Below are 25,111 nucleotides of genomic sequence, written 5' to 3'. Positions count from 1 at the left end.
ACCGGAGCACAATGGCTCACTCAGTCTGGAGCTCCCGTTCTTGCATTCATGCACCAGCCTCGTGGCATTTAGATCCCCCTCCTCCTCCTTAATGGCACTTGTGCCCTTGTGGTCATTTGGAAAGGTTATTTTCTTAAGCCTTGGCCTTCTGTTGAAAGGTAATAAAGGCATGTGGTGGCTGGTTTAAAGCGACATGTCTCTTTATCCCCCAGTCCAGCTGTGCACCTCTTCTCTGTCTGTATAGAGCTGATTAGCAGTCCCTCAAAGAGCCACGTACACATGCTCCAGAGGTGCAATTTCATGCCACCGCACCGGCGTTCTGTCATTCCACCACATTTCTAGTCGAATCAATGGCCTTCAGTGCCCCATACCTTCCCCACTCTCCGCCACCACCCTCCATCTTCTATTTTCCTTCCCCTGTTCTCCCGCCACACCACCCTTGACTGTTTGCCAAATTCCGTAATCCGAGGCTCTGTTGTATGGATCATACTTTATTGGACTTTATACAATGTTTAGATACTGCTACTCAGTCCAGGAAGTGATTTTATGCGGTGCTGGAAGTGATTTTTAGCATCCCCTTTCACCCCAAAGGCAGTTGCTGGGCATGGAGGACCACTCGCAAAGTGTACCATTTGAAATCTGTCTTTTTTGCTCTTGGGAACTAATTATTTTTACTCTGGTGCATGAGAAATATGTACGTCATGTATATATTAACATGTATATGGTCACGGCATTTGTATATTGTTGCCCTATTGTTCATTTGACTGCTTCTATTGCCCTCTTCATTTGTAAGTCGCTTTGGATAAAAGCGTCTGCTAAATTATTTTGTATGTATTACCATTAGTTTGGAATCTCAAAAGAGAAATCTCTTGTTCTCAAAAATATTATCTTATACTCACCAAGGCTGCATTTATTTGATCAAAATTGCACTGCACTGTACAAAATGCACTTGATTTCAGATTATAGTGGCTGTGAATTTGGTTCCTAAGAGAGCAAAAGCCTTAAGCACAGTGCCCAGTAATGACGAGAGGTCGCCCACCTTGTCACTACTCCATTTATGATGGTTTTAATTCACCTTTTTCTATCTGGAAGCCAAATGGTTCTTTTTTCTTGGTGCTGTAGACTTTTAGATATGCTGTTTGAACCTTAAATAGCCCTTATCAATCCATATTTCAGCCACTCTAACCCCCTGTCTGCCCTCTAATAAATGCTGCTTAATTTGATACTTTCATACTTTATTTTATACCACAGGCCTTGCTGTGTGCTCTTCCTGTATTCCTTTTATCTCCTCTTCATATTTCCCTGTCTCGTTAAGAAAGAGTGAGAGGTGACATGAAGGAATATAGATAAAGAAAAAAATGAAAAGGCTATCAAGACAAAAGGAACTTGCATGACTTTTGTTGAAGATGAATGACTACAACAGTAAATTAGGTTTGTGTAAGTTAAGAAGGCCTGTCAAATCCTACTTTATTAAAATATATTCACTTGACTGCTGAATTTAGTGTAGTTTTTAATAGTGCATTTTTATAAAGTTTTCACAAATCAAAGTGTTTGGATGTTTTGTGGTGGCTTTGTGCCTTTTTTATGGAACGTTATTAGTTTGCTGTTGCTTGACTGTCAAAATCGAAACTGTATTGCTTTAACTTTGTTATATACAAACTCTTTTCCCATGGCTGAGCTCTAACAAGCTTCTTCCACAAATAGTTGAATTTAATAAAAAAGTTTTTAAAGAGTCTTTTTCGTAAGGCATCAAGCTGTACACTAAGGATATTCACTATCAAGACATTTTTATATACATAAATATACACATACAGTATACTGTATACTGAATTGGCATAAAAATTTAGTAATGGCATGCGACAATTTTCTCAGATATCAGATATTCCTGGATATTTAATGGCCGCCCCAGCGTTGCTGTAGGGGACAACCGACGCTTTGTGTCCCAGAGGACTGGAAACTTGTATATCGCTAAGGTAGAGACGTCAGACGTGGGCAACTACACATGTGTGGTGAGGAATGTGATGACCAACACGACGGTCCACAGTTCCCCAACTCCAGTGGTGCTACGTCGGGATGGTGAGTAGCCTGGAGGAACTGCTAACAGTGATGATTCAGTGGATTTGAGCATGACAGTGTTTGCTTTGCTGCCACTCAGAGATGAAGCATTTGTGTATTCATAGTCTCTAAGCCATGCTCAGCCAACTGTGTGTGTGAGAGAGAGAGAGAGAGAGAGAGAGAGAGGTTGCATTAAGAAACAGAGATGAACTCGTACACCCTCTCTCTCACACACATACCCCGGAAGGCTCAACATCACCAGTCATTAGTGTCTGTTTAATATTCACCCAGACAAGGTATATGAAGTAGGGCGGAGAGGTTTTGAATATTTTGAGTTAATGTGAATATTGAATATTTTTATCTATGAATATTTTGGGCTCAAGACCACTGCCAAACTCTTATTACTTTACTAATTCTTATTTCTTACTTTTCCTTGTGTTTGATCTACATTCCCTGCTGAAAAGACCATTTTAGGCCAGCATAAATTTACATGATTTTCTAGTTGTGGTGCTAGTCAATCAGCTGGTCCACCATCGTGATATTTTTGCTAAAGCTGCTTGAATAAGCTTTTCCTAAAACTGGTTGGCTAAGCAATGTTAATCTCAGTGAAAATTAAACAGAATAACTATCAAAAGTGTTAGTTGACAAGTTTTAGTTATTTTTATAGTATTTAAGAATTCACAATTTATCTAATACAAGCACTGTTTTCATGTTATATTTCGATTATCTTTTATATGTTATGTATGTATGATACATATTTGAATTAATGTTTTTCATAATATTTGTGTGAAGTTTCATTTTTCATTTTTCACATTATCAGCAACTGATATGTATTTTGTTTATTCAAATTATAAAAATAATAATAATTAAAAAATGTTCAGAAATTAAAATAAAATAAAAAAAGAAGTATAAAAGTATAATCATGAGTCAGATGGACTAAAAGTAATGAATATGACATGCCAAAATATTGGAAAAGTACAAAAATACAAAACTAAGACAAAAAAAAGTCAACCTAGTTAAAATCCTAGCGTGAACATCAGCATCCAAAGCACTACATATTCTGGTGACCAGCCATTCTCTTTTCAGCAGGGTTTGTTGGCAAGCTGCATGTTTTTGTAAACTTGTTTATAAGCCTTGTTTGCACTTCAATTGATATACTATAAATAGTTTGATTTGAATTGGAGTGCATTGCTTTCACCCTAAAAGACTTATGCTTGTTTATCCTTATTTTACAGCTGTGATGGGGGAATATGAGCCGAAGATTGAGGTCCAGTTTGAAAAAATGCTCCACGTTGCCAAAGGATCATCGGTTCGACTGGAGTGTTTCGCTTTAGGAAAGTAGGTCTCTACTTTACTAACAGATGGACTTCTTGCCCCCAGAGGGTTGCCTTGCTTAACTGGGGATTGCCACACTTGGCACATAGTACATCTTAGCAGTTTATTTAAGAGAAATGTCTCTGAAATCTACAGGATCTTTTAATCTTCGTGAAGTACTAGGAAGCAGATGGAGGGTGGCGGCCATTATTTTAAAAACAGCTGCAGACTGTGACCCAGGGGTTGGGCAGGGTTCTGGCTTTGGATTGTCCACGGGTAATGTGTTAAGGGATGCTGGGATACTGGAGGTTGAAAAGGTCTAGAACAGAGATGCTGCCATGCCATGCCATGTATTTTTATATTTTATTTATTTATAAATTGAATAATGCTACAATGTGAATAAAGCTACGTTGTGTCAATTCCTGTGATGGCAAAGCTGAATTTTCAGCATCATTACTCCAGTCTTCAGTGTCACGTGATCCTTCAGAAATCATTCTAATATGCTGATTTGGTGCTCAAGAAACATTTTTGATTATCAATGTGAAAAACAGTTGCGCTTCCTCTGATGAATAGAAAGTTCAAAAGAACAGCATTTATTTGAAATAGAAATCTTTTGTAACATTATAAATCTTTAATGTCACTTTTGATCAATTTAATGCTTCTTGCAAAATAAAAGTATTCAGTTCTTAAAAATATATATTACTGACCCGAAACTTTTGAATTGTGATGTATTTAACATCTATTTTATTGATGGCTGGAAAATGTACTTAGCCAAAATGATAAATAAACAAACATGCAAGGGATTGGGAATATGTCATTATATCCATAACTGTGCAGGAACGGATGTTGAATCACATTTTACTCAAAGATGTTGACTAACTAGTAACATGTTCTGCATTGATGAATCATGTAAAGCCTCCATAGATCATCTCAGCACAGTGTGATGTAAATATGGTCTCTTTCCTCGACTTTCCTCAGTCCAGTGCCTTCTATTTCCTGGAAGAGAGCAGATGGAAACCCTTTCCCTGGAAAAATGAAGATAAATCACTCAAATGGTGTCCTAGAGATCCCATATTTCCGTCCAGAGGATTCTGGACTTTATGAATGTGTGGCCGAAAACTCCAAAGGACGCAGTATTGCAAAAGGACGTCTTGTTTTTCAAAGTAAGAAATACAAAGTTCTGTCATGAAACTCTAGATGGCACAGGCTGATTGGTCCTTAACTCAACCTGCTTGCAATCACATAATTCTCAATATGGCACAGATGATTGGTTCTTCCTGTTTCGGTAGCCAATGAGCTTGCATGCTCAACCTTCAATTAGCATTTGCCTTAGCAGTACAGCGCGCTTTCAAAAACCCTCCACCTTCCCCAGCTCCACCTGTATAGATCTGCTACATGCAATTCATGTACACTATATTGTGCAGCAGCAGCGTAGCAGATCTTTTTCACCAAGACCAAACATACCAACATTGTCATACCCATTACCATGCCAAACACTATATAAATATTTAGACAGCTGTGTCCAAAACATTGTATGCAGAGTATTTTTCTCAATGTTAAAAGACCTTGTTTATCTCTCCTATCCATGCAGCATTTTGTCTGCCATCACGATTACTGCAGGAGAATCAATACGAGAAATTTAAATTTTTAATGAGTCAGATAACGGATCACACGGCAGCCTGTGGTAAATAATAAATAATGAAAGAATAGATTTTATTGTCAAGGCAAGACTAATTAGAATGGCTATAGTAGGTGTTGTTTAGCCTGCCCAGAATACCCACAATATATGCATTGCAACAGTGCTCTTCTACAAGACAGGAAGAATCATCTCGAATTAATGTGCACACAGTAACCTCATTTTTTGATGGTTTATAAAACACAATTATTCTTGCAATGTATTGCAAGGGAGAAAGTTCAGAGAGACAAACGTTGTGTTAAGGCAGGATGCAGACCTCTGCATTTGTTATATTTTAGTTCATTGCTGTTCACGCAGATGTGGAACACCTGCAGTGGTCACAGACTCTATATGACGCAAACATGGCTATTGAGTCTGATCTTCACTGGGAGTGCAAGGCTAATGGAAAACCTCAACCTGTTTACAGATGGCTCACGAATGGACAGCTTTTGGTCTCTCAGGTGATAACACTAACCACCAGAATAACATCTCTCAATGCATTTTCCCTTTTCCCCGAAATGCTAAGACACTTAATATGCTGGTTGTGTGCTGGAGTGTGTATGTTGAAATGTGTATATATTTGAAATATTTGAAATCTGGTTTATTAGTCGTGGTCACAATCTGTACTGACAGTTTTGTTTATGCTCAGGACAGAATTCGTGTTGATGGTGGCAAGTTAACCATCTCCAACATAAACCTGATGGATTCTGGGATGTATCAGTGTTTGGCAGAGAACGATAACGGAGTCATATATGCCAGCGCTGAGCTCAAAGTTGTGGGTAAGCACCTTTCAATGTTATAAAATTTTCGACAAACATCTGTGATCAAAACTGTTTCAGACCTGGAAAAGTCTTGGTATTTAATGGAATTTGGTATGTAGTGAAGATTTTTTTTCTAGTAAAAAAATAAAAAAATAAATCGTAATAATAATTTTCTAGCCCTAAAATATTTAATCAGCTATTTTTAAAGGTACACTATGTGACTTTTTTTTTTGTTCAAAGTTAACTAATTTTAAATAAAATCAATAAATCATGAATCCATCTTCCAAAACATGTTTTTGTCTTACCCTTATTTACTATGGTAAGCCTATTATAAGTGTCTATATTTTAGCCCTAACAGGATGGTTTTCATGGGAAATTGCGTACTGATCATATGTCTCGCCCGGGTGTGTCTTGTCATATCTGTAAATAGAGAAAAGTTGCTTCAGCATCTTTGTTGTGTATGGTGTGGGAGTGGCATTTTATAAAAATGCTGAACAGAAAGACTTTGCTGACAAAAAGAGAATGTGACAGAGCTTTTAATAAAACGAGAATCAACACTGGCTTGGCTTTTCGGAGATGGAGAGAACTGAGAGATTTTTTAAAAGTCGTAAAAGTGACGCAACGATGGCGTTTTTATTACTTAAAGGGATAGTTCACTTTGAAATTAAATTTTGGTATGTTTTAGCTTACCTCAAGGGCATCCGAGATGTAGGTGTCTTTTTTTCCGCAGTAGTTTCAATTTTGATATTTTTAGGTCAAACCGTTCTTGTCTGTCAGTCATATAATGCAGGTCGATGGTCACTTGTCTCAAACAGCATGCACAGAGTCCAAATTAAAACAATTCCCCGTCGTCCAAATTAAACAATTCCCCATCGTAAGTACACATTGATGGCCTAAGACACGAAACGAGCGGTTTGTGTGAGAAAACGAACAGTTTTTATATCGTTTTTACCTCTTGAACACAGCCATGTCCAAGTGATCTGAGAGCGCGGGCGGGTATAGATATATACAATAGATGTCGCCTTGGCTACTGCGAAACTGTGCATGCTGTTTGAGACAAGTGACCATCGACCTGCATTATATGACTGACAGACAAGAACGGTTTGACCTAAAAATATCAAAATTGAAACTACTGCGGAAAAAAAGACACCTACATCTTGGATGCCCTTGAGGTAAGCTAAAACATACCAAAATTTAATTTCAAAGTGAACTATCCCTTTAACAGGTGAGTTCGGTTTTATTGAACAGATAAATTACCATATGTAGCTCTCTCACAGAGTTCAATGTAAAGCATTATTGTGAAGGGTCATGTCATTATGATTGTTGTAGTGCTGTGCTGGAATTCATTTTCATGGAAGTATCTATTACTGGGTATAGCTACAGTAACATCTTCAACTAGTCAGTTTGAGATCCTTTCCATCTAAACTGGTTATATCTCTTAAGCCTTGTAGTGATATTTTTAATGAGCAATAGGTTAACCATATTCATCCGCACAGTTCTGCAGCAACCAAAGCTGTTCTTCCGCAAAATGCATGTAGTTTTGTTTATTAACCGATAGAGGGCCAAAAGTTACATAGTGTACCTTTAAAATCATATTAGTAATCACTAAAAGTAGTGATGCACTGAAATTCCGGCAAACAAAAATATTTGGTTTTGATCAAAACAGATCGAAACTGAGCTTTCAAGTTCTGTCTATTTTATAACTAAATTTAAACAATAAATGTCATTTTGGCACTGTTTAATGTGGCTTGACAGTTCAAGTGGCGATGCAGAGCATCGATACGTTGAAATATACAGTACAACGTACTGAAATGGCTTGTGTAATGGCTCAGCATAATTAAAAACTGCCTTATGTGGAATTTAAATATTTACATATGACTCAGTTTTTATTTGAATGCTAATTATTAAATAAATGTGATAAAAATGTTAATGATGAAATAAACTGTATTTTTGGTTTCAGTTTCAGACTAAATGAAAAGGTGTTTTGGTAAAGAAAAATTCATTTCGGTGCCATTCAAAATGTGTGGGAACCCTGGTATTCAGAATTTATAATATATCACATATCGCATGTCTTCAGCCTCACCTCCAGACTTCTCAAAAAACGCACTGAAGAAGAGCACACTGATCCAGAGAGGTGGAGAAGCTGTCATCGAATGCCGACCGCACGCGTCCCCCAAAGCTTCGTACTCTTGGAGGAGAGGCAACGAGTTCCTGAAAGACAGCAAGAGGTACGGGTCAGCAAACCGGTCGCTAATGAAAGGTGCCAAATGAGCCACTTGCACTCCTGTTGTCCCCCGAGTCTTGGGGTTTGTTTGCACCGCAGCAGTTCAGGGTTGTGGGGAAACGTCTTTGCGGTCATTCACATAGGGCACTTTCTTGCATGCATCGGCACAGTTTTTTATTTGTTTTCAAATTATTGTTACATTAACACCATGATATAAATGCTGTTGAAAAACTCTCATTTTCCCATTTTGGCAGAAATATTGTTAATTGGGTTCACTTGCTAATAGTACACTAACACTAGCATAAATACTACCTTTAAAACGTTTGGACTTGGTAAAAAAAAAAATTTTTTTTTTTTTTTGTAAAGAAGACTGTTCACCAATGTGGATAGAAAAATACAATAAAATAGTTGTGAAATATTATTCAAATGTTTTCTATTTAGATTTTTCTATTTTTCTATTGTAATATTTTTAACATGTAATCTATTCCTGTGATGGCAAAGCCAAATTATTAGCATCATTCTAATATGCAGATTGGGTGCTTGAGAAACATTTCTCATTATTATTATTGTAATGGTTGAAAATAGTTGTTCTGCTTAATATTTTTGTGACCACCATGATCATGTGTTGTTGTTTTTTAGGATTCTTTGATTATTTAAAGATGAAAGAACAGGATTAATTTGGTCTTAACTGTCTCTTTTGATCAGTTTAATATGTCATTGCTGAATAAAGTTAATAAAAAAAAAATTCTGGATAAAATTATCTTTAAAAGAATTACTGAGACAAAAAGTTTGAACAGTAGTGCTGGTGGCCTCAAAGGACAAAACTCCTGATTTTGATTTTATGGGATTTAAAATCTCAAAATAAACGTTACTTCCCATAAAAATAACAATGAAACATTTTATTACATTTTATAATGAGAATACATTTTTCAACTTCCTGTTTCTTTATTTTCCTCCTTCAGCAGTCATTATTTGCAAAGCATCAGCCCATTACTGTGTGATATTTGTCCATATTTTTATTCAAACATAATTACCTTTTTTTGTCCATATTGAACACACGTTGCTGAGGCACAGATGTTGCACATTCAAAACCAACAACATCCTTCCTGATGGCACTTTTCACACAAGAGTGAGTGCCTAGTGGAACACTAATTAATACACCCCTGGTTCTGAGTCTCTCCTGTGGGGTTTCAACAGGACAGAATCATTCTAGCATGGCCATGTCAGAACAGGTGGCAGGAGGGACGAGTGTATGATCTCCAGTAATGGATGGGGATGGAGCGATAACCAATGGGAGCTCATTCTGTGCACTGTGGTCCATCTGGACCTGAGAGAGAACACACATGCCATGACTCACTGATGCTGCCCAGGGTCTCTGTGGAACTATGTGATTATTGGATGAGGGAGAGAGGGAGTGATGGAAAAGAGGAGAGCCAGTGGAAGTTAGAGTGAACTGAGGAAGTGAGACAAGAGGTGCAAGACTGTGTATCAGATACTGTCTATCAGAGGGTAAAGGTAAGCCTCGGAGTGTCTGAAATGGAGTTCTAACACACTCCTAACTGAATACTGCACAGTATGTACTAAAGTTTTGTAGCGTATATGAAGCAATATGCAAAAATAAACAGTTCAGTAAAGAGTTCATGTTTAATTCAGAAAGCGGCATCCAGTTATCATTTTGGAAATAGTTATTTTGCAGTATTTTCAGGTCTGGAGTGGAATTGGCCACTCAAATGTGTCAGGAAGCAAATGGACGGTCGAGTGCACTGCATTGTGGGATACACTATTGTGCATGCGGCACACTGTTTTGGAAATAGTAGCCTATTTAAAGCAATATGCACTAATGAACATGTTTAATTCAGGAAGTGGCATCTTTGTCATTTTGCAAGTAGTTATTTTATGGTTATGTTTTAATGTCTTAACTTAACTAACAAATAGGAAATGTGAAATATAATGCAATATGCAACAATCAACATTTCAGCAAACAGTCCATGTTTTTATCAGCGAGAGGCATTCATAGAATTTTGAGTAAAATATTTTGACACTTTGCTCAAACAATGAAAGGAAATGGTGTGTCAAGTGGAGTGCATTGTATTGTGGGATTTGCTATCACACTCTATTAGTTGTGTTTGAAATGGAACAGTAGTGTACTGCATATTGCACACTGTACACTGCATACTGTTTAAAATATATAATATGTACAATTGAAAATATTATGCAGACAAAATGTTTCAACCTACATTGTTCAAGCAATATTATTGAACATGTAATATACAATATTAATATTGAATATTACGGTTAATTCAGCAATTGGTATCTAGTTTAAAATTACATTAAAAATTTTAAATTATTCAAGAAAGAAAGAAAGAGGCTGATATATTTGTTGCTTTGGAAAAATGAATTTCAAGGTGTATTGCATTGTGGGATACAGTTTTCCACACAGTGTTCTCTGTAGTAGTACTAGGTTCATCTATGTATTCCATAGATAGTGAAAATGTGTATACTATGCATACTGCAATTCAAATATTTGGGGTCGGTAAGATTTTTTGAAAGAAATTGATAGTTTTATTCTACAAGGGCACGTTAAATTCATCAAACGTGACTGTGAATAAATGATCAAATGATTTCTTGAGTAATGGCTGCTAAAAAGTCAGCTTTACCTTCACAGGAATAAATGACATTTTAAAATATATAAAAATACGAAGCAGTTATTTTAAACGTGTAATAATATTTCACAATATTACTGTCTTTACTGCATTTTTGATCAAAGAAATGCAGCCTTGGTGAGCAGAAGAGACTTCTTTCTAAAACATCTTACCGACCCCAAACATTTGGACAATAGTGCAGGTATTGTGCCCTTCTAAACCTAGTGACACCTTCATTAGTCATGCATAAAGGAACAGATTGATGCTTTGTTTTAGTGGGTAAATATGCGTGATTGTCTGATTTTCACAGCAATTACACTGTGATTTAGTTTGAAGAGGTGCAAGCATGAACGTGTCAATCTAATGTTGGATCTCACACTCCTGAGTTTGTATCAAGTCAATGTGTTACAGCCTCACCGTAGTGATTCTCTGGACGTGCCCCAACTTGTGAGGAGAAGCATCGATTAGTCATCATATTCCACAGGAAGGCTCAGAGACTGATTACAAAGCCATCATGTCTTGACGCAAATATAAATGTGGCTATGTGTGGTCAGAAGTTTTGTTCCGTAAGCAGATAGCTCTTGCCTTTTTTCTATTGGTTTTGCAGCTCATTGCTCACGGGTCGTCTGGTCGGCACGCTTCTATCGCTCAGTGTTTGATATTTTTGTCAATAAATCAGATGAAAGCTCTCGGCGTAAAGCATGTTCTCTGAGCCATAGTAAATACATATTTATTTTTAAAAGCTGCGGCTGAAATTGTTTGATTTCTGAGCTGGCAGGTCTGCTGCGCTCATGTTTGATTTGTTCTGGGAGAAGGTCACAGCGGATCTCAGCGTCATATATTTACATTGCTGTATTTATTTATCTATCATTCCTTCCAATCCCTTCCTAGTTATTAAAAACAAAGCAGCATTGCTTGTTGATGCACATCAAGGTAGATGAAGCACTTCTGAGAACTGTTTCCTCCAGTTCTATGAAAAATACATGCAAGAAATAAATCAGAATTCAATTTTGAGTGGTACAAAAGTCTACCACTCGAGTGGTACAAAAGTCTACCACAGTTGATAAGGTGATGTAAATGGTTGCTAGATTGTTCTGAGTATTTTTAACATGTTGCCAGGCAGGTTCTAAGGTGGTCTTGGTGTTGGCTTGGTGTGATCCAATTCTGGCCATTTGCATAAACTTAGCCTCAATGTTAAGAACTAGTCTGACCAACTAGCAGTTAACCAAGGGGTAACCAGTCTCATTTTTCAGATTCAAATGAGACCCATCTATGTTCTTATGTAGCTGACTTAAAAAAGTAACACTTTCCAATAAGGTTCATTAGTTAACATTAGTTAATGTATTAACTAGCATGAAATAACCATGAGCAATCCATTTGTTACTGTATTTGTTAATCTTTGTTAATGTTAGTTAATGAAAATACAGCTGTTCATTGTTAGTTCATGTTAGTTCACAGTGCATTAACTAATGTTAAGAAGATTTTGATAAAGTATTAGTAAATGTTGAAATGAACATTAACAAAGATTAACAAATGCAGTATAAGTTCATTATTAGTTCATGCTAATTAATGTAGTTAACTAATGTTAACTAACGGACCTTATTGTAAAGTGTTACCAAAAAGTTATGATCAGTCTTAAAGAACCAATAAGATGACTTAGACTAGATGACTACTTGTAAGACTAGTCTAAGCATTTAATGTCTCTGGTCCCTCCTTCAATGCAACTCTATGGAATTTTGTTAGAATGTTTTATTCTTGATTTAGTTTTATTGTTGTTGTTGTTTTATATTTTAAATTTACAATGCATAAATTATCACTTACAATACACATATCATCTCACACCCCACTCCTACACATAATTTTAGCTGCCACTCGTATACGCCAAAATATGTGTTTAATACTGAGGGTTAGGGATTGTGAAAAATCCATAACCTGTATATGAACAACCACCACTAATAAAAACCTGTTTGAAGAGAGTGCGAGTTTCTGTTTTGTTTGTGCTGTTGCAGCTCTATTGCGAAGGTTAGCATTTCAGTCAGATGGTATCAACATCTCCTCACATGATCCAGACATTTTTGGAAACGCCTTTTAATGTGTCGATAGCATCTTTCATATGTTGGATAATGATAAGACCGCAGGTGAGAATTCGACCCTGAACGAATCAGCTTCTCCTTTACATACTCTTCCCTCTCTCCTTATTCTTGGTCTTAATATAGCAGTATTCACCTGTGAAGGTAGAGGTTTAATCTTTTAGAATCCAGTTGACTGACTGTATCCTGTTGAAAAAATCTGGCTGTGGTTATTTAATCTAAATGATTTCCTACAGTTTTCACACTTTTAAAAAGAAACACAAGCATACAGAGACAAATACGGGGTTGTTTTTCAGTATGGAATAGTTGGGCTGAGTCTGACTCTTTAAGAATTTATTTCGAAAGGAAAGAAGGTTGCTGTATCTTTGAACATTAAAGCTCTGATCCCAGTACCTGAGCAGACTATGTGTGTCAGAGAGTGTGTTGGGTTAAAGACCATCTTTTATTATTCTTTGATCTATTCCAGTAGACTTGTCAATTTCACCGCCAAAATACTTTTACTATACCTAACACAGTTCTATTATACATTAGTTGAAGATTTTGAATGTAATTTTGCAGCAGTGGAAATGTCTTTACTGTCACTTTTGATCCATTTAATGCATCCTTGCTGGATAAAACTTTCAGTTTCAACAATTGGGGCAGTCGTGGCCTAATGGTTAGAGAGTCAGACTGGTAACCCGGAAGTTGTGGGTTTGAGTCTCAATATCGGCAGGAAATTAGCAAGGCACCTAAACCCCAATCGCTCCCCAGGCGCCAGAGCAAAAATCACTGTCCACTGCTTCGTGTGTGTGTATGTGTTCATTACTCACTGCTCTTAGTGTGTGTGCACTAACTTGAATGGGTCAAATTGCAGAGGACAAATTCAGAGTATGGGTTACCATTCCTGGCCTTCAAGTCATGTCACTGTCATTTATAAAAAAAAAAAAAAAATTTAAACCAAACATTTGAATGGTAGTATGTGTGTGCATATCATTTATTTATTAGAAGTTATAGCAAGATGTCATTGGTTGTTCAATTTATAATTTTTTTTTTTTTTTACCATTTTAGGCGGACCATTTTAGAGGACGGCACCCTCAGGATCGCCAACGTTACAAAGTCTGACGCAGGGAGGTACACTTGCATTGCCAGAAACCCCTTCGGTACATCCAGCAGTTCTGGGACTTTAGTGGTCAAAGGTAAAACACCTTTCACATTTCACAAACAGCACATTTCTCTTGCTTCTAAGCGGACGCCTTAAACCGGATGAGAACCAGTGGAAAAACAGTGAGCAACCCAAGCATGAAATTGATAATGAAATATATAGTTGTTTTATGTTCCTGCCGGTTTGACAGAGGTATAACTCATCCAAGCTTTTGTCATGTGTGAGTTATTGGTCCAGCCGTCGGTGTGAAAAAATCCTTAGCCGTCCACAGCACCGGGAGCGGATTTTCTCCTCGTCTCCCAGTCACTTTATACATGTTTAATTAAAAATATGCTGCTGTTGCAAGCTTTGTTTGTTTTTTTCTCAATTTACTCCTTTAATAACTTTAGGCATTACATATGCATGTTTTCAGACACTTTGATGGCTTCAAGAAGGGTTATTCAAATTCAGGAAATGAAAATATATTTTTTATATATATATATATAATTTTGTTTGTTTAAATTAGTTTTAAAATGAGGCAGTCTCCCCTTTTTTATGGCTACAGTCATTGCATTAACATGTACATGCTGACTAAAAAATGTCATCTATGATTTTAGCTGGTTTAAGGTGGTTTAAGCTGGTCTAGCTGCTCTCCCAACCGGGAAACCATGCTGGTTTGCAAGCCTGACAGGCTGAAAATTGCCCCAAAAATTCTCTAAAGCAGGGGAGTCAAACTCAGTTCCTGGAGGGCCACTGTCTTGCAGAGTTCAGCTCCAACCCTAATTAAACACACCTGAACCTTAAAAGTTCATCAGTCCATAAGCATCATGCCCCCCATGATCTGAACCCCCGAGAGGAACGCAATGGAACCGAACATGATTTCATCTGAAGGGGACCATAACACCCCCCACCACTACCTCCCCGGGATACGATTTCAACCGCAAGCCCCCCTTAGAACTGTAAAAGCCCCCCCCCCAAGTCCTGTGTCCTGGCACCAGGACATTTGGATAGCAGATTTCTTTTTACAACAAATCTAAAGTATTTTGAAGTAATGCATGTGAAAGTTTCTCATGGTCCTTTTTTCCCTTTGTCTCACTCCCCAAATTTTTTTTTTACAGAACCAACCAAGATTACAGTCCCCCCTTTGAGTATGGATGGCACGGTGGGGGAGAGCATTGTCTTGCCTTGTGAAGTATCTAAAGACTCCACTCTACACCCCGTCTTCAAGTGGTTCTTCAACGGGAAACTCATTGATTTCAGCAGACATGATCACTTCTGGATGATTGGAGGGGTGCGTTTCTATCCGTCATAATTCAAAGCTGTATTTCTGAATTACTGAAGCCTCGGATTCCTCTTTGAAAGAACTGGGGTAGTGGAATGCGAGTGAGGAATGATTGAGATTTCTTGCCATTTTATCTTTTTTCTTTTTTTTTTAGCTCAGCTAAAGGGAACCTGAGTACAAGCCTTTACGAAAATGAACCATGGTTTTACTACGAATAAAACCAAAAAAACATGGTTATTATAGTTAAACCATGGTAACTACAAATTAACCATGGTTTTGCTACACTAACCATAGTTTAACCATGCTATTTGTTGTAAAACTGTGGTTATACAAATGGTACTCAATCTGCCAAAAAAGGATGGTTACTACACTTTTACTATAATAAAACCATGGTTGATTTTCGCTGCTCTCTGAACATAGAGGCACAAATCTGTCTGATTAGAGGATTTTCATCGCACACTGTTTAACACACAGTGAACGTCAAATAGCTATCCACAGGACCCACTCTCTGACTGTGTAGATCATCCAGCTTCTCAGGTTGTCAAGTATTGCTTTTGAGAACCTGGAGAGACCAATGATCAAATGCACAAATGGCTGACTCTCACTAACAACAGTAGGGTTGCTTGTTAAAGTGAGATAAAGGATCCTTATCTGAACTGAAGAGCCAATCAAATATGAGAGCAGAGGGTCCTTTGCTACTTAATTGGCATGTGTTCCCTGATGTTTTTAAAATGTGTCATAACTACAGAAATTAAAATATATTTGACTTCTGAGACCTTAAAAAGGTACCACAGTATTACCATAGCACTAGCGTTCAAAAGTTTGGGGTCAGTTAGAACAAATTAATACTTTTATTCAGCAAGAATGCTTTAAATAGTTCAGAAGTCTCAGTAAAGGCATCTATAATTTTCAAATAAATCCTGTTCTTTGAACTTTCCATTCATTAGTATCCTGAAAAATCATGGTTTCCACAAAGATATTAAGCAGCACAACTGTTGTCAACATCGGTAATAATAAGAAATGTTTCTTGAGCACCAAATCAGCATATTAGAATGATTTCTGAAGGATCATGGGACCCTAAAGATTGGAGTAATGATGCTGAATATTAATATTAAAATATAAAATGTTAAATTAAAAATGAAAATATATTGATCAAATAAATACAACCTTGGTGAGCATAAGATATATACAGTATGTTTTAAAAACATTTAAAAATCCTCAAACCTTTGAACAGTAGTGTACCATACAGCCTACTATTTGTAATTGTCAGTTAAATGATTTACTCATCTGCAGAATAACGTATTTGAATTATGTTCATTAATGAATTACCTTAAAAATATACCACTTTAATACTATAGTTTTTTTAAGTACCTTAGTGTAGCATTTACATTCCATAATACATGAATAAAGTGATGGATGGATACTCTTTTTTTTTTTTTTTTTTTTTTTAAGGGATCTTCTGGTGATCTCATGATCAGAAACGTGCAGCTGAAGCACTCTGGGAAGTACGTCTGCATGGTGCATACAGCAGTGGACAGTGTGTCTGCAGCGGCAGACTTAATTGTCAGAGGTATGTGCGTCTTGCCTTGAGTAGGCTGTTTAGTATTCTACACTTTTCTGAGCATTTATCAAATCTAAATTAAAAAGGCCTTACAATTTTCCCTGCTATTTCTGTTGTATTCCGTGATTCAGCTCTTGAAGTAATGACTACAGGAGTATCTGAAATCAATGCATTAATTCCCTGCTTCGTGCTCTTTAGAACCTTTTGTATTTCCATCATCAAGTGAACGATCACTCTCCCTGGTTCTGAATATTAAACATGTCGGCTTTTGTGGGCAGACTTGTCTCACATCGCAAGGTACTTGGTCACCTTGCTGTGCCCTTCTCTGATGAGAATACACAGCAAGTTGAGTCCTTTTTGTCTCTTTGACGGCGGTGTTGTCAGGGCCCCCTGGTGCTCCAGTGGGTGTGTTGGTGGGGGACGTTACAGACAGGACTGCTCAGCTGTCGTGGGGCCCCGGACCAGACAACCACAGTCCCGTTACCCTCTACATCGTGCAAGCCAGGACCCCTTTCTCTATCGGATGGCAGGCAGTCAAAACCGGTATAGAAATCTGCAGTACTTTCTCATAGAATCAGTGTATACACTGCCCGGCAAAAATATTGCGCTGATTGGATTTAAATAGGCAAATGCTTAAGAGTCAATGATTGGATCATTATTGCAGTGATTATTATGTTTCTAGCATGTTATATGTTTGGAAACTGTTCTTCTAACCCTAATTGATGAAGTGTGTAGTTTTTCATTTCTTAAACAACCATGTAGGAAGACACATCATGGCCATATTCCAGGGTGAAAATGTCAAGATTCATCAGGCTCAAATTGTGAAAGAATGGTTAAGAAGGAGCATGAAGAACAATTTTCACACTTGAATTGGTACCTCTGAGTCCAGACCTTAAATTCATTGAAAGTCTTTGGGATGTGCTTGAGGAGACTTTACAGAGTGCTGGACTCTTGCATTGTCAATTCAAGGTCTTGACCAAAAATGTATGCATGGAAATGCTCTTGGTGGAAATAATATCACAACATTTATTTATAAACATAATAATCACTGCAATAATGATCCAGTCATTTAAAAAAGAAATTTTGTCCGGATAGTGTATAATAGAAATATAAGCAACTGTTCATAAGCTTTTTTTTTTCTTTTTTTTTTGGAGTGAGTCACTTAAATGTGATTCATGAAAATGCTTTTTTTAAATGCACTCTAAAAGATAAAAAAAAGAAACAGGCAATTGCCAAGATAGACCAAAATAATTATGCTAGGCTACTCATTTGTGCAGATGGGCATTGATGTGTTTTTCCATTCCAAATGTTCTTTAATCCTAGTTCCTGATTCTGTGCCTGGACAGATGATTCATGCGACGGCAGTGAATCTAAATCCGTGGGTAGATTATGAATTTAGAGTTGTGGCTATCAACGGCGTGGGGGTTGGGGAACCCAGTGTGCCATCCAAACCCGTTCGCACCAAGGCAGCAGGTATGCGCCCATCCCTCCTGATACCATATCTGTCATCTCTAATACATCAGGAAGGAGAAATGTAATTTAATTCTATAATTAGTTTAAATCACCGGGAGTGACTCCTCGTAATAGAGATCAGCCATGAGAAATAAACACTCGAGCATTCACAGAGGTTTTCCTGGGAACAACCAAATTGCTAAATAATTAGGTCACAAATTAAGTGTGCAGAAATCGGACTGGCATCACAGAAGGTTCACTCATTTAAAACCGCAAGAAAATGTAGTTGCATGGAAATTTAGGACAGGATAAAATTTTGCTATATTATTTAAGGCAAGGCCCAAACATGCTGTACCCTGGTCATTAGCGATCAGGACATACAGCTTTCAATAATTTATGTCAACACCAACAAAAATTGTGTGGACTTCTCACGAATTCTAGGCAGTAACACACGAAAGGCGCTATTTTAAGCTCAGGTACCGTGTGCAACTGCTTCGATCACTGACATGCAAACAGCTGTTTCCTTCAGATCCCAACCATTCAGCAAATTAAACTTAGTTCACAAAGCATCTACATTTGCCAGGATTGTACACTATTTATCAGCAATGTCTTAGAATAAAATACTGTAGAAACTGTGAAAATCAAGGATATAGGTCATTTTCTGCCGTAATTACTGAAAAAAGTTACTATATTGCATTACGGGAAGATAGTGTAAATAATTATGTAGTGTAAATGGGTATAATTAGAGTTATTAATTTTCCCTTTGGCTGGAGAATTGGGCATTATTTACTTTTAATTAATTTGCTCCCAGCCAGAGTAAATGTGTTACAATAGAACACAATTGTCTTTCCTGTTTACACTGTGAGATAATATGAAATATTTAGTGACTGACTCTTAATTTAACTCGCAAGCTACACTATATACATATAGATACATCATATTATAAATTATAGAAAAAATATATTTAAAAAAAACAGATATCAACATATGTCACCAAAGATTATTTGGTGACACTTTGATTATTTGATTTGATTATTTGGAAACTTTGATTTGATTATTTGGTAAACTTTGATTATTATATTACAAAGCAATTATCATAAAGTGACATAAACAACAACCACATAGTGAAATCTTAATTAACATTTTAAACCAGACTGAACTGGTTTGGTTTGCTAGTCTTATCTGGTTTAAGCAGGTCTAACTGGTCTCCTAGCCAGGCCAGCTGGTTGGACCAGCTAAAAAAAGTGCAAAAAAAGAGAGAAAAAAAACCTGGCTGGGAGACATACTAAGACCATCTTTCAGCAGGAAACTAAAAATTCTACAGGTTATTACATTCTACCTCATCCAAAATCTTTGAAGCATTTTGAAAAGAGCCTTGAGCCGCTGCTCAGGAAGAGGAAGTGTTCGGATTTGCAGCCAATCCCACAGGTATAAAACCCGTTTTCTTCTGTTATGCTGTCTGTTCTCTGTTCTCTGTTCTGGCTCGTAGATCCTGAAGTCGCCCCAGCTAACGTGAGTGGAGGTGGAGGCAACCGAGGCGAACTCGTGATTGTTTGGGAGGTGAGCTCAGCGTCTTTATTGTGACAGGAGCATTTTCAAATAAGTCTTCTCTGATGAATCGGATTCTGAGGGAATTCTCCACGGTGACGTGGTTTAAATTAGACAAGGTTTAATTAAAAGGCAGTGCTGTCGTCTTTGCTCTTTGCCTCAGTGGGATTGCTCCCTCTGGTATGTAAATCATAATGAAGACGCAGATATGAGACAGCTTTCACACCAGTAAATCTGAAATGACAATGTTTATCAATGGCTTTCTTGTAATCTTACCGGCTGTCACGACAGATATTCAGCGGCGTGTTTAAATACAGTATTACTTTCCAAATACACCACATTTTTCACTAAGTCCAGGGGTTTCTTGACTGACACAGTAGTGCTTAAATCTGTCAACTAAATTTACTTGCGTTCAGTGGATTTCAGATTATGTTGGCAACAATGTAAACCTACCACGTAAAATTGCTTGTCAACTTGCAGTAATGTAACGTCATGTCAGCTGAATGATTTTGCTTTAATGCATTTTAATGCATTAATGCGTTATTGCTCATACTTTGAACAACCCCCTAACCCTGTGAAACGTTGCCTTTGTAAATCATCCCGCACCGTTTGTTTAATAGGCATGAGTGACACACAACGGGACTTGTTGAGGAGAGCAGTGCGCATTTTAATTTTTTGTGCTTATAATGCTAAAATTACTCTGTTAGCTTTGGATTTTGAATATGAGTGGTTCAGCGGCGCTACAAGAATGCTAACAGAATGAAACAGTCAGGTACCGGACTTAAAAATCCCATTAATTTTCTCCATCGAGGAACTGGCTTTGAACGATAACTTAAACCTTTAAAGACAAGCATACTGCGAGCTACAAGGTTGTTAATTGAAGTGAAGCAATTTGGAGAAAAACTACATTCTACAAAAAATCTCCAGCAATCAAAAAATCGAAGCAAGCAAATAGCATCAAAAGAACTCTTTAGAGCCCACCCGCTTCCATGAAGCATTGATAATGATGTATATATGAGCAATATCACACATGAGTACCCATGCGATATGGCTGTAAATCAGCATGGTTGTGATTTGGCCGTAGACACGGCTACGAGATCTAAATAAATACATTCTCGCCTAAAAACGTTTAAAACTGCATTCTGTGACACAATAGCAGTAGTATTTGTAAATGTATGGTGGTCGTCCGCCATGATGACACTCTCTGTGAGAAATGTTGCAAGGGGAGTGATACAAAAGGTTAAACGGTTCCAGTGCTGATACTGGGGGAATATCGCACGGCTGGAAAAGAATCAGATTCGAGAACCAGAATGAACTGTTTCACAAACTCTCTGTGTGTGTGTGTATATATATATATATATAACGTCTGCCAATTTCTTATATGTATAAACACTGAGTGATTAAGGAACAAAACAAGTAACTTTCTTTATGAGTGAGTCATTGAATCGTGTGACATTATGTTTGATTCTCAACTTCTTTTCTCACAGTCTTTGCCGGAGGAGCTACAAAATGGAGAAAAGTTTGGTTATGTGGTGGCATTTCGTCCGCTTGGCACTACCACATGGAAACAGAGCGTGCTGGCCTCGGCTGATGCATCACGATATGTTTATAAGAATGACACTTTTCCACCACTCACACGGTTTGAAGTAAAAGTCGGCGTCTACAACGACATCGGAGAGGGACCGTTTAGCCCGGTGGTTGTTGTATATTCAGCAGATGAAGGTTAATACGCTTGTATTCTGTGCTGATTGTATGCAAATTGTGCAAGGACATTATTGGACATCATTTAAGAATGACAAAGTTGATGGATGCATTGCAATTTTTAATTACACTCCCTCTACAGCTGTGTTAGTGCACTTTGATGATAATTTCTTTATTCGCAAGTGTGCTAACACCGCAATTAGTTCTTGCAAACAGGTGGTACGTAAGCACTAAAATCCTGTAAACTGTCTGTTCTCATTAGCTGTTGTTTTTTCCATTCCTTTCCACTTGTTTTTGATATGGCTGACCTCACTTACAGAACCCTCTGTAGCTCCTCCAAGAGTCTGGGCCCGCACTCTGTCCGCGTCTGAGATCGAGGTATTCTGGGAACCGGTCCACCAAAGCGGCAGCAAAGGACGGATAACAGGCTATGAGGTACGTAATCACCATAAATGGAGGAAGGGAAAAAAGAGACTCTGACCTCAGTGTGCATCACCTCAATCAGATTCCGTAATGTATGCACTGTGCTGATGGCAGGGTGTGCAATTTCCTGTTCCCCAACAAGAGTCTGCGATCCCCCGGCCACATTTTTCATAATCTCATCTGCAGAATGAAGAGGTCTTCTCACAGCTGGTCCTGTCTCCCGGGGAGCGCCAATACCCAGGCTTTCTGGGCACTTCTATAAATCACCTTTCAGATGTGTGGACATCATACATCAATTCCCCCTCCTGCAAACACTTCAGCTGCTAGGTCGTTTCTCACTGCGTGAGAAACCCACAGGATTCTGCCCATTTCTCTCCTTCCAACCCGAACGAGCCTTCCGCGAGAAATCCCAGGTCACGCGGTCGCTCCGTGGTGAAACCACAAAGTCGTTCACAGCTTCGGGTAGTAAAAAGAGCACATGAAAATCCACAAATACTTTTCAGAGTCCCTTGCTGCAGTCTGCAGATGTTTATTGAACGCAGTAAAAAAAGAAACTGAGTCACAGTGACTTTGTCACCGTTCATAGTGTATTGAACCCTAATGCAGGAACAAAAATGACATTCCTCTCAAGTCGATTTCTTAGCTGTGAGGTTGGAAGCACACTTACTCAAGCAGAAACATAACGCTCATTCAATTCATTAAAAAGATTGTGTGTATGTACAGTATTTTTCAGATAAGTCATCAAATATAAATGTACATTTTTCGGATAAATTGAAGTCATATTTTTTTATCATCTGAAACGTGATAACGCAAACCATGCGGAAAGCGCACTTTTGGATTGCTGCCGATTGAGAGAAATATGTTTGCGCATTTCCCACACGCCGGTAGTTTCAGTTTAAATAAATTTGTTTATGCTTGTTGTTTATAATAAATGTTGTTTATAATGAGTGCAACTTTAGAAAACAAACTCTAGTTTGTTTTCACTACTGTTCTGAATTCAGTAAAAAAAAAAAAAAAAATTGTTGTGAAGTGAGGGGGAACTAAAACACATGCTTGTAAGCGGTTTGTTTTATTTACAGTATTTCTGACTTTTGCACCAATGTGACTTTTTTTATTTGTAATTTTTTTGTGTGTTTGTGTGTAATTTAGTGTAATTTAATTTGAAAGAAAATAATAACAAAACAATAACATAACTAACCATGCCCCTGACCTGCACATACAGACCCTTTCCAAAAAAGTAGAATATCATGGAAAAGTTTATTTATTTCCATAATTCCATTCAAAACATTAAACTTCCATAGATTATAGATTCAGGGCCCACAACTTAAATGATTTCAAGTATTTAGTTGTTTATTTGTACATAATTTGGGCTTCCAGCTCATAAAACCCACGAAATCAGGATTTCAAAAAATGTGAATATTACATGAAATCACACAGTACTGTAATTACACAGTGATACCATGGTCATTGAACCAGGTTTTGGTTCTTTTGGCAGTGTGGGCAGGTGCAAATCCTGCTGGAAAATGAAGGAAGCATGAAGTGCTGTGAAAATGTCCTGGTAGACGGCTGCATTGACTCTGGATTTAATAAAGCACAGTGGACCAAAGTCCTCTTTTCTGATGAGAGCAAATTTTGCATCTCATTTGGAAACCAAGGTCCCAGAGTCTGGAGGAAGAATGGAGAGGCACACAATCCAAGATGCTTGAAGTTCAGTGTGAAGTTTCCACAGTCTGTGTTGGTTTGGGGAGCCATGTCATCGGCTGGTGTTGGTCCACTGTGCTGTCCACTCAACGCAACCGTCTACCAGGACATTTTCAGAGCATTTCATGCTTCCTTCATTTTCCAGCAGGATTTGCACCTGCCCACACTGCCAAAATAACCAAAACCTGGTTCAATGACCATGGTATCACTGTGTAATTACTGTGTGATTTCATGTAATATTCAAATTTTTTGAAATCCTGTTTTCGTGGGTTTTATGAGCTGGAAGCCCAAATTATGTACAAATAACTAAATACTTGAAATCGTTTAAGCTGTGGGCCCTGAATCTATCATGGAAGTTTAACGTTTTGAATGGAATTATGGAAATAAATAAACTTTTCCATGATATTCAAATTTTTTGGAAAGGGTCTGTACATTTCATAAGCATCATTTCCCAATCATATGAGCACTTCAAGTACCAACGGCTGGATTGAGAACTTTGATTAATTATTAATATAATTTGTAATCAATTCAAAGCCCAGATTTTTAAGTTGTGTTGTAAATAGTGAAATGATTTAGAGGACATCACACTGAATGCGCTATTTGTCCTTTGTTTTCCAGTGTAGCTGTGTTCCAACACTAGACTAGTTAAAATAAGTTCAACTTTACAAAAAAAAAACATCTCTAGACTTTGCACATCATTCCGCTGATCTGCGTCTCTGTTTGAACCGGCCCTTACTGTCTCTTTAAATATAACCTTTACTATTACAGGTGCAGTGGTTGGAGGATGGGTCACCAGAAAGCGATGCAGAGAGAGTAAGGGTCACGGAAAGCTCAGTCAATATCACAGGTCTGAAAGGAAGCACGATCTATCTGATGTCAGTCAGAGCACACAACAGCGCTGGCACCGGGCCCTCCAGCGCCACCATCAGCATCACCACCAAGAAGCCACGTAAGTCATATAGTTGTTAAACGATTGATTTCTACTGAAACAAAGTAAATGAGTAGTTGACAAAACGCATTTGTGTAAGTTGACATTTCCTGCGTTGTGGAATGAGTCCTGTATTTGTAATGCATGTAGGCACCTTACCACATATAGTGCAAGTTAAAGGGATAGTTCACTTTGAAATAAATTTTTGGTATGTTTTAGCTTACCTCAAGAGCATCCAAGATGTAGGTGTCTTTTTTTCCGCAGTAGTTTCAATTTTGATATTTTTAGGTCAAACCGTTCTTGTCTGTCAGTCATATAATGCAGGTCTATGGTCATTATCTCAAAACACAAGCACAGAGTCCAAATTAAAACAATTCCCCGTCGTCCAAATTAAACAATTCCCCATCGTAAGTACACATTGATGGCCTAAGACACGAAACGAGCGGTTTGTGTGAGAAAACGAACAGTATTTATATAGTTTTTACCTCTTATACGCAGCCATGTCGAAGTGATCTGATCTGACGTGTACGCAGACTGGTGCATAGATATATACACTAGATGTCGCCTTAAAGACATTCGTTCCAATGAACTGCCGTAGACAAGGCGACATCTAGTGTGTATATATCTATGCACC

At 37.7% G+C, this 25,111-nt stretch overlaps 1 protein-coding gene across 2 annotated transcripts in view; it reads left to right on the top strand.

Annotated features, from left to right (window-relative positions):
* The window catches only part of cntn6 (contactin 6), an 87,525-nt gene that overhangs the window by 54,734 nt on the left and 7,680 nt on the right, over positions 1-25,111 (top strand). For both annotated transcript variants that reach the window (XM_082190173.1, XM_082190172.1), the window contains exons 6-20: positions 1,873-2,076; positions 3,291-3,393; positions 4,348-4,532; positions 5,363-5,505; positions 5,694-5,823; positions 7,883-8,033; positions 13,809-13,936; positions 15,000-15,172; positions 16,616-16,733; positions 17,109-17,267; positions 18,048-18,197; positions 19,666-19,736; positions 21,212-21,446; positions 21,745-21,860; positions 24,318-24,498. In XM_082190173.1, the coding sequence (XP_082046299.1) occupies positions 1,873-2,076; positions 3,291-3,393; positions 4,348-4,532; positions 5,363-5,505; positions 5,694-5,823; positions 7,883-8,033; positions 13,809-13,936; positions 15,000-15,172; positions 16,616-16,733; positions 17,109-17,267; positions 18,048-18,197; positions 19,666-19,736; positions 21,212-21,446; positions 21,745-21,860; positions 24,318-24,498 (2,247 nt within the window). The remainder of the gene's footprint in view (positions 1-1,872; positions 2,077-3,290; positions 3,394-4,347; positions 4,533-5,362; positions 5,506-5,693; positions 5,824-7,882; positions 8,034-13,808; positions 13,937-14,999; positions 15,173-16,615; positions 16,734-17,108; positions 17,268-18,047; positions 18,198-19,665; positions 19,737-21,211; positions 21,447-21,744; positions 21,861-24,317; positions 24,499-25,111) is intronic.

This window comes from Leuciscus leuciscus, assembly GCF_965113295.1.
Source record: "Leuciscus leuciscus genome assembly, chromosome: 14".
In the NCBI taxonomy this organism is placed as follows: domain Eukaryota; kingdom Metazoa; phylum Chordata; class Actinopteri; order Cypriniformes; family Leuciscidae; genus Leuciscus; species Leuciscus leuciscus.
Note: the sequence above shows the minus strand (reverse complement) of the source record. Positions and strands in the feature narration are given on the sequence as shown.